Here is an 11,807-nt window from a genome sequence, read left to right on the forward strand (position 1 = left end):
AATAGATTATTGTTGAGAAAGGTTGCCAAAAGTTGGCAACGTTGCCATTTTGCTTTTTATTTTAATACAATTATTTTTTATTAAGTGGATGAGAGATTATAAAAAATATATATATATTAATATTTTAATTTTTTTTTGGCAACGTTATAGAATGCCAGCATTGTAGATAGATGCACTTCAACATCAACTTTTGGAGTATTTATTATTGGATAAAGATTGCCTCCTTCAAAATCTCAAAAAAAATCTCAAAAAATAACGATAAAAAAATAAACGTGTCGAAAGAAATATGACTCTCCATCCACGTGTTGGCGAATTGGAGAAGAGGCTCTGCATGCAAATGCAATATTACACCGCTCATCAATGCACCGTTTTCTGATAGCTCTGCACTTACACTTATACCCTTTCTCATATGCAATGATATTGTCCATTTCTCCCGTAAACTATATAACACATCCGAGGTCAAAAAAGTAATTCCACAACCAGAGAAATCTCAGAATAAAGATAGCTCCAAACAGTAAGAAGAATGTCAAGGAAGGTGCAGCCGAGGCCGGAGGAGGAGAAATATGGCAGGAGTACTAGCACAACCGAGAGCATTAACTTGCTCAGTGGGCGTAGCAGTCTTAACGTGCGCACTAACTCTTTCTCTAGTTCTCGGCCATAACGGCGGCAGCAGCAGCAGTAGAAACGACGTCGTCCCACAAGAGCCAGTCATACACCAAGTCACAGACAAATCTCACGCCCACCTTCTGGGCACGGAGAGGAAATTCAAGATGTTCATGGAGAAGTACGGGAAGACGTACGGTAGCAGAGAGGAGTACCTACACCGCCTTGGGATCTTCGCTAGGAACATGGTCAGGGCCGCCGAGCACCAGGCCCTTGATCCGACGGCGGTTCACGGAGTGACGCCGTTCTCAGACCTCTCCGCGGAGGAGTTTGAGCGTTCTTTCGCCGGCTTGAGGGGTGGGCCCGGCTTTGGCAATGGGTTCCCGGAGACTACTACGACGGCTGCACCGCCTTTGGAGGTCGGCGACTTGCCGGAAAGTTTCGATTGGAGGGAGAAGGGAGCCGTTACTGAGGTTAAGATGCAGGTACGTAGCTATATCGGTCCATTCATGAGACATTAAAATCAGTAAACAATGAGTTATTATTTTGTTGTAATAAGTACTGTGCTGTATATAAATGTTGGACTAAAAAGAAGGGAAGGCATAGCATAATATACATATATATACATGGTAATAATATTGTTTGATATCCAGGGATCGTGTGGATCTTGCTGGGCTTTTAGTACGACAGGGGCTGTAGAAGGAGCCAATTTTATTGCAACCGGGAAGCTTCTCAATCTGAGTGAACAACAGCTAGTGGATTGTGACCACACGGTACGTCATTCATTTATTAATCAATTATATTATATATATATATATATAAACATAGTATAGTGAAAGCTTACTTTTGTCTAGTCTATAGTTTTCAGAGTAGAAGAAATTATAATTCATTTTTTTTATTATACATATATATTGTAGTGCGATCCGAGTGAGAAGGATGCATGCGACGATGGGTGTGGTGGAGGGCTTATGACAAATGCGTACAAGTATGTGATAGAGGCAGGAGGATTAGAGGAGGAGACTTCATATCCTTACACCGGGAAAAAAGGTCAATGCAAATTTGAAGCAGACAAAGTGGCTGTAAAGGTTGTCAATTTTACCATCATTCCGATTGACGAGAACCAGATTGCTGCCAATCTAGTCCACCAGGGTCCTCTCGCAGGTAAAAGTAAAACCATTAATTAGTACATCATTATTATAATTGTTAGAGAATTATTAGTTAAATCAAATAATTAATGTACGTATCTACAATGCAAGTGCAGTGGGGTTGAATGCAGTGTTCATGCAAACGTACATAGGGGGAGTGTCGTGTCCCCTAATATGCGGAAAGAGATGGGTGAACCACGGCGTTTTGATGGTGGGCTACGGCTCCAAGGGCTACTCCATCCTCAGATTTCGATACAAGCCTTACTGGATCATTAAGAACTCTTGGGGAAAGCGATGGGGTGAGAATGGCTACTACAAGATCTGCCGAGGCCATGCCATGTGTGGCATCAACACTATGGTCTCCGCTGTTCTCACTACTACCTCCTCCTGATCGTCATCATTATATATCCCTTTCCTATTTATTTTATTACTTTATATATTCTCTCAGCGCAATAAATATATCGTTTACTTCAGCTAAATATATATATATATATATATATCGAATAATATTAAAGGTATGGAAATTACGTAACCATATATATAAATGTGTATATAAGTTTGTGTTAGAAATATATATATTTTTTCTCAATCGAAAATGTAAAACTCTTACTCTTACTAAAATATAAGTATATGTAGAAATATGTTGATGAAGAGAATAATAGGAGATACAATACTAGACAAAAATAAATTAGAAGTAGTAGATTAAAGGCTAATAGAAAATAAGAGAGATGGAAAAGCAATAGAACAAGAATAATAAATAAAATTCTCACCAAGTAGTGGGGTCATCAATTTGGTGAATTTTTAGTTAAGTGTTTTAGGGGATAGAAATTGGTGTGTCTTGCAGCAGTGAGCAATAGGTTTCAGGATTGTTACTAATGTTTAATTAGATATTTATAAAATTAAAAATGAGTTTTTGGAGTTATATGAGTTGTTAAAATTTTGAACGTGAAATGAAAAAATGGTTTTGGCTATTTTCCCTCGCCGCGACCTCCTGGTTGTGGTTGTGAGCCTGTTTCCTAGGCTGTCGTCAAGTGATATTATGAGGGTTAAAATCATGTCTCCAAACAAATTAAAATGTGTAATATCAAATTTATATATTATTGAGTAATATTAAGAGTTTTAAATTTGTAACTGTTTTTCTAACCTAGACATTTAGATATTCACACTATAACACTTATTTAATTAATCTGTTGAGAATTTAACAACACAATTACATCTGCGAACTCATAAGAAAACTAGAAAAATAACAATAGAAAGCAAGAACAACACACAATTTTATAGAGGTTCACACTTAGATGGAAATCCTAAACTAAGGTTAATCCTCTTTGAACTCCACTTAAGGAATTCAGTCTCTTCACTATGATAAAAGCAAGAATTACTGCAAGAATAAAAGCTTCACCCTTGTATAGAAACCTTGAGCTGCAATGGAGAACACCTAGACAGTCCCTTTGGCAATTCCCTTAACCCTTTTTGACCACTCTGTTCTTTTTATCTCAGCTCTCTATCTTTCTATTACAAGAATTTGTATAAAAGTTTTGAAAACAAAATAACTCTCTTTCTTAAACTCTCACTGTAACTACAACCGTATATAAAGAAAAAAGAATAAAACTATATATATAAACCCACTCGACTAATAACAGAGAACAATAAATTCCACCTTAGTACTCATTAAAATAATATTGAAAGAGACTTACCCTTAAGTATCATTGCTCTGAAATGAATATGGCTATCCATTTCCAATTCCCAGTAATTCCAAACAGTGTTGGAATTTACTGAGAGTTATCACTTTTATTCCCATGTCAGCTGGATTCTCTGCCTTGTGTCACCTTTTCTCTGATGAAGTGATATCTAACTTCAATATGTTTTGTTCTATCACGGAACATGGGATTCTTACATAAGTACAGTGCACTTTGACTGTCAGTGTACACTGTTGCCTTTTCTTGATAAACCTTTAATTCTCTTAGCAACCCTTGTATCCGTAAACCTTCTTTAATTGCTTCAGTGGCAGCAATATACTCATATTCCTGTTGAGGATAAAGCTACTATTGGCTGCAACTGAGACTTCCAACTAATGCAATTTCCTGAAACAAGGAACATAAATGAAGTGGTCGATTTCCTCTCAACTCTGTCACCAGCAAAATCAGCATCCACAAACCCTTCCACTTGAATTGTGTCTGAATTTTTCTTGAATTTTAGACCATATTCAGTTGTCATTGCTACATATCTGAGCATCCACTTCATAGCTATTTAATGGTGCTTTCCTGGATCTCCCATAAATCTGCTAAGTACACTGGTAGAGTATGCTAAGTCTGGCCTTGTACATACCATAGAATACATAACTGATCCAATGGCATTTGCATATGGTTTTCCCTCCATTTCTTTTATTTATGTCTTTGTCTTTGCTTCTTGCTTTAGGTTGACTAAAAGCTGACTTGACAAAGGTAGAGAAGCTGGTTTAGCTCCTCTCATTGATGCTTTAACTTTCTGTCTCTATTAATGTTGATCCCAAGTATCTTCTTAGCTTCTCCCAAGTTATTCATGTCAAATTCTGAATTTAAAGCTTCTTTGAGCTTGTCAATCTTGCCTTTCTCCTTACTGATCAGTAACATGTCATCGACATAAAGAAGCAAATATGCAGATTTAAAGATATCAACACCTTTATAGTATAAGCATGTGTCGTACATGCTTTTAATAAACCCATGCTTGGTAATAAAAGAGTTATTCCACTGTCTTGGAGCTTGCTTCAATCCGTATAGAGATTTCTTTAAGAGGCAGACTTTATCTTCTTGGTTCTTAGCTTCATATCCCCTTGGTTGTTCCATGTAAATAACTTCTTCCGATTCTCCATTTAGGAAGGCAGTTGTTACATCACTTTGCTCAAGTTCAAGGTCAAACTGAGCAATTAATGAAAGCATAATCCTGATTGTTTTATATTTTACAACAGATGCAAAGATTTCATTGAAATCTATTCCTTCTTGCTGTGTAAATCCATTCGCAACCAGCCTTGCCTTAAACCTTGGCTTGCTTTCACTGGTCAGTCCCTCTTTGAGCTTGTAAATCCACTTGCAGCTGATAACCTTCTGAGCGTTAGGCTTTGTCACTAAAGTCCATGTTTGATTTTTGTTCAAAGAGTGCATTTTCTCATCCATAGCTTGCTTCCACCAGATCGCATCATCACTAGCAATAGCTTCTTCATAACTGGTTGGTTCAGTTTTAACCATATCAGTTGCTGTGATAAACGCATAAGCAAGCATATCTGCTAATGCATTGAAACCATATCTTTGAGTTGGTTTTGAGACTCTTTTCTCCCTATCTCGAACAAGTTGATAGTCTTGCACATCAGTGATATTCTCTTGATCAGGCTCTTCTTCTGGATGAGTACCACCATCTACTTCCATCTTATTGAAATCAGGTTGATTCTGGTTGTGAGTTAATTCATCATGATCTTCATGATTATTTATTTCCACCTGATTTGAACCTGCAGAAATTTGAATTTCTATGTTTCATGCACTAGAACTGTTAGTAGCATCTGTATTTTTGTGAATTTCATATTTTAAACAAGGAAATTCATCTTCTCTAAAGATTACATCCCTACTATTTATAGTTTTGAAACCCCATTCACTTTTAATCCACAGTCTATACCCTTTTACACCTTGAGGATAATCCAGAAATATACATTTAATGGATCTAGGTTAGAGTTTGTTGACGTCGTTTTTCATTAACAGTGAATATAGAGCACGTAAACAATAATTAGTTATGGCCAGAAAAATATAATAACACAAACAGGATTTTTTACGTGGTTCAGCAGTTAACTCTGCCTAGTCCACGAGTCTTTGTTATTAGAACTTAAGATGATTTCTGGAAATTCTTCAAGAATGAATTCTCCAGAGTTTCTCTCTAGATTACAAAATTTCGGTCCTCTACAAAGGTACAGGACTCCTCTATTTATAGAGGAAGTCTCATAATACTATCCCACACGTCTCTGGGAAGTTCTCCTTTATGTCAATAAATTTAATGGCTTTAAAAGCCTGTAACTCCAACATACAAGGAAACGTCCCCTGAAGACCAGGGGGCGTATAACTGAATAATAAATACCACTACAAGAAATCTGATCTTTACCTACCAATATTTTACCTACCAATATATATTGGTAGGGAAAGTAATGTTTTGCCTACCAATATTTATTGGTAAATAATATTGGTAAGTAATTATTTGTCATTAGTATATTAATTCAAAAATGTTATTTCCTACCAATATTACCTACTAATATGGAGACTTTGCCCACATTTATTTTTGAGGGAAAAATTTTACAATTCCCGCTCAATTTTTCCTCCAATTTTTGCTTATTTTTTATTTTTTATTTTTATAAATGCTTATGTGTAAGCATATGTGTGATAATATTGATGATGTGTAAGCTGATGTGTCTGCCATCTTGCCTATTTTTTTTTTTTTATCCAATTGACAAATATATTATATGCTATATATGTATATATATATGATATATTATAACTCTTTCACGCACCAGATCACTGTTTCCATTCCTTGTTCTTACACAGCTTCCGTTCCGTTCCGTTCCTGCTTCCCTTCCGTTCCGTTCACTGTTCCGTTCACTGCTTCCCTTCCGTTCCGCACGCACCCTTCCAGATCAGATCACTGTTTCCATTCCCTGTTCTTACACAGCTTCCGTTCCGTTCCGTTCACTGCTTCCCTTCCGTTCCGTTCACTGCTTCCATTCCGTTCTCACATATTGTGAAATACTGAAGCTCTCACCAGATCAGATCGAAGTGACCAAGCACCGTCTCTCTCTCCGGCGCAGGACGACTCTCATCTCGATCACACACGGACACGGTAACTGAAATGTCCTGATTTTTTTTTTTTTTTAGTATATTTAGAAATAACTTTTCTGTATTTGATTTCTTGAAGCTTATTACACTCACTCACTCACTCCACTGGGCTGTGAAAAATTATAGATTTACTTGGGATTTTCTAATGATGTTTATACATAATAAGTTTATGGCTGTCATAGCTTATTCTTTTATAATTTGTGCAGAGTTTTGATCAAAAGAAGAATGGAAGATTCAGATTAGATGATTTCATATCTCTTTGTATATTTTTGCAGTCAGCTCGGTAAGTTTCTCTCGACAGAAATACAAGTTTTTTCTCGGAATAAAGAACAAAAGTTTTTTGTGCTTAGAATGAATTTTATACACACAATCGATATGTCTCTCAGCATTGTATACATATTTTGTTCCACACTCTTAATCATATAAAGGCGTTTGGCTTCAAGTGAAGCTCTTGAACATGTATAATTTATCATCTACACCAGTTCAAAATGGTCATAAGCTCATAACGGAGGCTTACTCATTTTCTGCTGTTGTTTTGCTCGTTGCAGTAATATGTTTGATTCATTTGATACTGCTAAGCAGGGCCGGGTGACTCTTGATCTCAACCAATTTGTATATTGCAGTGAGTGTTTTTTTTTTAATCTTTTTTAACAGTATAGTCCAAATAACACATGGGATTTTATTGCTTATTTATGTTATGTGAAGAAAAAAAACGAATTAAAGATAAATCATCGTGTTGATAGCTCTCTCTCAGTCTTGGGTTTCTCACTTACCAAATCAACCAAGCTGTACTACTCAGTTTAGTTCAGATCTGACGAGCAATAATAATATGTCACTAGTGACAAAAACTAGTTCATCGATCCAGTTTTGTTGTACTAGTACTAATAGAAATGACATACAAAACTCCTCTACCAATACTAGTAGCACAAGTTTGACTTACCCTCCCGTTGACTTTGCTTCTTACAAAGCCTATCATAACTCCAATATTAACATTTCAAGCTGTGGAGATCAATTTTCCCCAGCTAGCTTCCTCTTTTCAGCCCCTCTAGATAATATATCTCCTTCCATGTTACTAAACACGTCTTCGATGCTTGGAGATCATAGGCATGATCATTTTGGCTCTAAGGCCTCTCATGATCATCAGGGTGTTGATTTGATCTGTGGAATATCACAGGACCAATGTACTAACGATGTTAATGTCTCCTGAGATCATTGCCACCACTCTTGACATAGATGGACGCAATGTTGGTGAGGTTTGAGTGCATAATAGAGCTACTCCAATGATTCTTTTCACTTCTTCCTCATCAAATTCTGATAGTTCTGAATCTGGCAGCTCAATTTCGCAGCCTTGTTCATGCCAAATCCAAGCCCATTCAAGTAGGTACATTCTTTCTTCATCTAAGGTAGAGTCAGAATTTGGCCTGCCACTAACAAGCTCTAGAGCCACAACTCCAAAGGCAAAGATATCAGTTTTCTCTGTAAGGTGACCACGCATGGCATATTCTGGTGCAAGATAACCAATTGTTCCAGCAACACGAGTACTTATATGAGTTTGTTTATCATCATAAAGTTTAGCCAAACCAAAATCTGATATTTTGGGAATGAGATTATAGTCAATGATGAAGCCTTACTGAAGAAAGCCTTACTGTATGGAATAGTTCTGAGTCTAAAGTATTTGTGAATTGAGATACTATATTACTTGTATAGCTAGAATTAATGTTATTTGCAAAAATTCCAACATTGCTAAAAAATTACTGTATGGAATAGTTCTGAGTCTAAAGTATTTGTGAATTAATATCTTTGCTGAATTTTCATTCAGTTCTTTTATAAATATCAAGCTAGTAAACCTGCACTTTTGCTAATTGATTTTTTAATTATTAAATTATATATATTTTAAAACAGCTATTTTGTTACTTTTTCTAAATTTGTTAGTGAAGACATATTCTAGTTTCGTTCATAATAAGTAAATTTTCTTCTGATTTCTTTTCTCTCATTGTTTTTTAATTTCTTTTTAGCTAGAATTACATTTTTATGCTTTATGGGATGTAAGGATTTTGGGGTTTTTGAGTTATGTTTGTTTGCAAGTTATGTTTTCTAAAAATTTTGTATAACTTTCAGATCTGATTTTATTTTAATTTTGATTGATTTTGAATGTGTAAATATGAGCATGATTGAATTCTTGTTGTTTTTATTGTTGATCATTATTTTCAATCAGAATTTAATTGTAATATGAATTTCTTGTAGTGCTTTGAGGTTTTGGGCTTGGTTTGTGTGGCTCTGTGATTTTTGAATTAGGCTTGGCGGCTTTAACACTTTTGGAATTTAGCCTTGGAAGCCTTGAGGTAACATTTTTATGATTTATAGTGATATCAAATCCTTACTAATCTGAAATTTTGATGATGAATCATTGTCCTGAGGCACTTTTTGGTGCTTTGTTTATAGTTTTTGTGATTGGTTGTTTATGCATTTGAATTTGTCTATGCTATTTCTTTTGTATTTTGTCTTTGGTACTTTTTTTATGACTTGTTGTTAGTGGCTTTCCCTTTGTTGTTTATGTACTAAGATTGATTAAAAGTGTAGTTTCTTTGGAAGATACTACAAAATAATAAAATAAAAAATCAGTAAATTAACACTATTTAATAAGCTTACTGTCATTTTCTATTGGTACTTAGTTTAGAGTTCAGAGACAAACTGTTATGGTTTACTTGCTTTGTGAAATATTAATAATTCATGTGGAAGAAGAAAAATTAAAGCCCCTTGTTTACTGGGGTGGAAAGAATCTTTAAAGCCTCCTCCTGGGCAGTAGTAGTAACCTTTGAATATGTAAAAAAATATGTGCACCACATATATATACATACATATATTTATATGTTTCTATATAACGACAATAGTTCTTTTAATTCAATATTGTTTTTTTTTTTTAAAAGAAAGAATTAATAATAAAGATGCATTCATGAATCCTTGTGATAGATCAAATCCCATGTTACTAAATTGAACCTCCCCAAAAAATGCAATGTCCATGAGAGGTGCTTGTCTAGCAGCAACTTCCATGATTCTCAGTTTAGCTGCCCCAAGTAGCTGAACCATAACAATTTTCATTGTTTTCCTCATCCTTTTTAGCCTCTCCATTTTCATTTCACTTCCCCCAAATCAATCTCCCACTCTCTCTTTTTTCTTATTTTCCTAATTCATTTATAATAATCTACGAAAGAGAAAAATCTTTAATATTTACCATCATTTCTTATTCTTTTTCTTGCTCTTGTTCTCCTCTGTGTTCTTTCTAGAATTTGGGTTCATCATCAGCTCTACCAACTACAACAAGGGACCCCATTTTGTTGGTTCATGGATCGTCATTGGATAAATATACCAAATAAACTTTCAGCAGAATATGCTGCTGGAATGAATGAATTCATTAGTGTTGCAAGACACTCCATGGACTCCAATGGGATGGTTCTATGCCCTTGTTGTCGATGCGTGAATAAGAAATCACAATACATGCATGTGATAAAGTTGCACTTGATCACTCATGGATTTCTTAGTACTTACACAAGGTGGTATCACCATGGTGAGCAAGTAGAGGAAGTAGAAGATGATGGATTATTTGATACCGAGGATAATGTCGAAGATTCAGATCAGAGTGATGATTTGGCGGCAGGTCTTCATGATGCTATTGGTAGTAAGTATTTTGACATTGGTCCAACTAGTGACTTCAATGATGAATCTCCACTTAATGTGGATGACAAGTATGATGCATTGTTTGAGTCACTTCATAAGCCTTTGTACAATAATTGTAAAGGTTTCTCTGTCTTAAGCGCGACGGTGAAGTTGATGAATCTCAAAGTGCTTAACAAATGGACAGATAAATCATTCGACCGTCTTTTGGAGTGTTTGAGAGAGATATTGCCCGAGGGTAATCAGTGCCCAGGGAATTATTACCAGACGAGGAAGCTTCTTTGTGAGGTGGGCTTAGGCTATGAGCAAATTGATGTTTGTCAATACGATTGTGCATTGTTTTATGGTGAGAATGCAAATGCAGTGTCATGTCCTGTATGCAAGTCTAGTCGTTATGTACGAAATCAAATCCCACATAAACGACTTAGATGGTTCCCAATCAAGGCACGACTTAAGAGAATGTTTAGTTCGAAGCACACTTCTAAAGATATGCGATGGCATAAAGAGGTACGGAAAAATGAAGCCGGGATTTTACGTCATCCTGCTGAAGGGGATGCTTGGAAGCATTTCGACAATGTGTATCCTGACTTTGCAGCTGATTCTAGGAGTGTACGAATGGGATTGGCGTCAGATGGGTTTAACCCTTTCTCTAATATGACATCAACCTATAGTTTGTGGCCAGTGATATTAATTCCATACAATATGCCACCTTGGGCTTCTCCTAATGGAACAAACTATCTCATGTCTTTGTTAATTCCAGGCCCTAAATCTCCTGGAAAAGATTATGATGTGTTCTTGATGCCATTAATTGAAGAGCTTAAAGAGTTATGGGATGGAGTCAATGCATATGATTTGTATGGTAAATGCATGTTTAAACTTCGAGCTGCAGTCTTGTGGACAATTAGTGATTTTCCTGCTTATGCATACTTGTCTGGGTGGAGCACTGCTGGTAAATTAGCATGTCCTGTTTGTCTTGAAGATACAAGATCTAGAAGAATAACTGACAAACAATGTTTCATGGGACATCGATGTTATTTGAAAAGAAACCATGCTTGGAGAAAAAGTAAAGAATATGATGGATCTACTGAATTACGTGGCCCTCCTAGAACTTTTACTGGTGACGACATTTTAAAGCAATTGGATGAAATTCCTATTCATACCCCTGGTAAAGCACCAAGTAATTCTTCTAGAAAACGTAAGCGTGGAGAGAAAGAGCTGAATTAGTGTAAAAGAAGTGTTTTGTTTGAATTGCCATACTGGTCAAAGCTCTTGCTGCGTCACAATCTTGATGTGATGCATATAGAGAAAAATGTATGTGATAACATTATTGGAACACTTTTAGACATTGAAGGCAAATCGAAAGACACTTTAAAAGCTCGTAAGGATTTACAAAATCTTAATATTCGTGAAAAGCTTTGGCTGAAGAAGGACCTATCTAATAACAAGCTTGAAAAACCTTATGCTAGTTACACTTTGACGAGAGAAGAATGCAAAGATTTTTGTAAATTCATTCAAAGTGTTAGATTACCGGATGCATATGCTT

The 11,807-nt window shown here is 35.9% G+C and overlaps 2 protein-coding genes and 1 long non-coding RNA gene across 3 annotated transcripts; all 3 read left to right on the forward strand.

Moving 5' to 3' along the window:
* Positions 1-253: 253 nt before the first annotated feature.
* LOC133793911 (probable cysteine protease RD19D) lies at positions 254-2,293 on the forward strand. Its single transcript, XM_062231150.1, has 4 exons — positions 254-1,088; positions 1,257-1,376; positions 1,521-1,764; positions 1,865-2,293. Exons 1-4 carry the CDS (start codon positions 564-566, stop codon positions 2,137-2,139), a joined length of 1,164 nt encoding a protein of 387 aa, XP_062087134.1. The 5' UTR covers positions 254-563; the 3' UTR covers positions 2,140-2,293.
* A 3,986-nt stretch (positions 2,294-6,279) lies between these two features.
* On the forward strand, positions 6,280-7,233 carry LOC133793912 (uncharacterized). The gene is made up of 3 exons (XR_009875021.1): positions 6,280-6,596; positions 6,799-6,875; positions 7,141-7,233. It is a non-coding gene; the product is annotated as an uncharacterized LOC133793912 (long non-coding RNA).
* A 1,631-nt stretch (positions 7,234-8,864) lies between these two features.
* Positions 8,865-11,488, forward strand: LOC133795685 (uncharacterized). Its single transcript, XM_062233143.1, has 2 exons — positions 8,865-8,934; positions 9,877-11,488. The coding sequence occupies exon 2, from the start codon at positions 9,935-9,937 to the stop codon at positions 11,486-11,488; it is 1,554 nt and encodes a 517-aa protein (XP_062089127.1). The 5' UTR covers positions 8,865-8,934; positions 9,877-9,934.
* The last annotated feature ends 319 nt before the right edge of the window (positions 11,489-11,807 follow it).

The sequence above is a fragment of the Humulus lupulus genome, chromosome 8, assembly GCF_963169125.1.
Source record: "Humulus lupulus chromosome 8, drHumLupu1.1, whole genome shotgun sequence".
Lineage (NCBI taxonomy): Eukaryota > Viridiplantae > Streptophyta > Magnoliopsida > Rosales > Cannabaceae > Humulus > Humulus lupulus.

Coding starts and splice junctions, on each gene's coding strand:
- LOC133793911 (XM_062231150.1), top strand. CDS start 564: ATGGCAGGAGTACTAGCACAACCGAGAGCATTAACTTGCTCAGTGGGC. Junction 1,089..1,256: donor TTACTGAGGTTAAGATGCAG/GTACGTAGCTAT, acceptor TTTGATATCCAG/GGATCGTGTGGATCTTGCTG. Junction 1,765..1,864: donor CCACCAGGGTCCTCTCGCAG/GTAAAAGTAAAA, acceptor ATGCAAGTGCAG/TGGGGTTGAATGCAGTGTTC.
- LOC133795685 (XM_062233143.1), top strand. CDS start 9,935: ATGGATCGTCATTGGATAAATATACCAAATAAACTTTCAGCAGAATAT.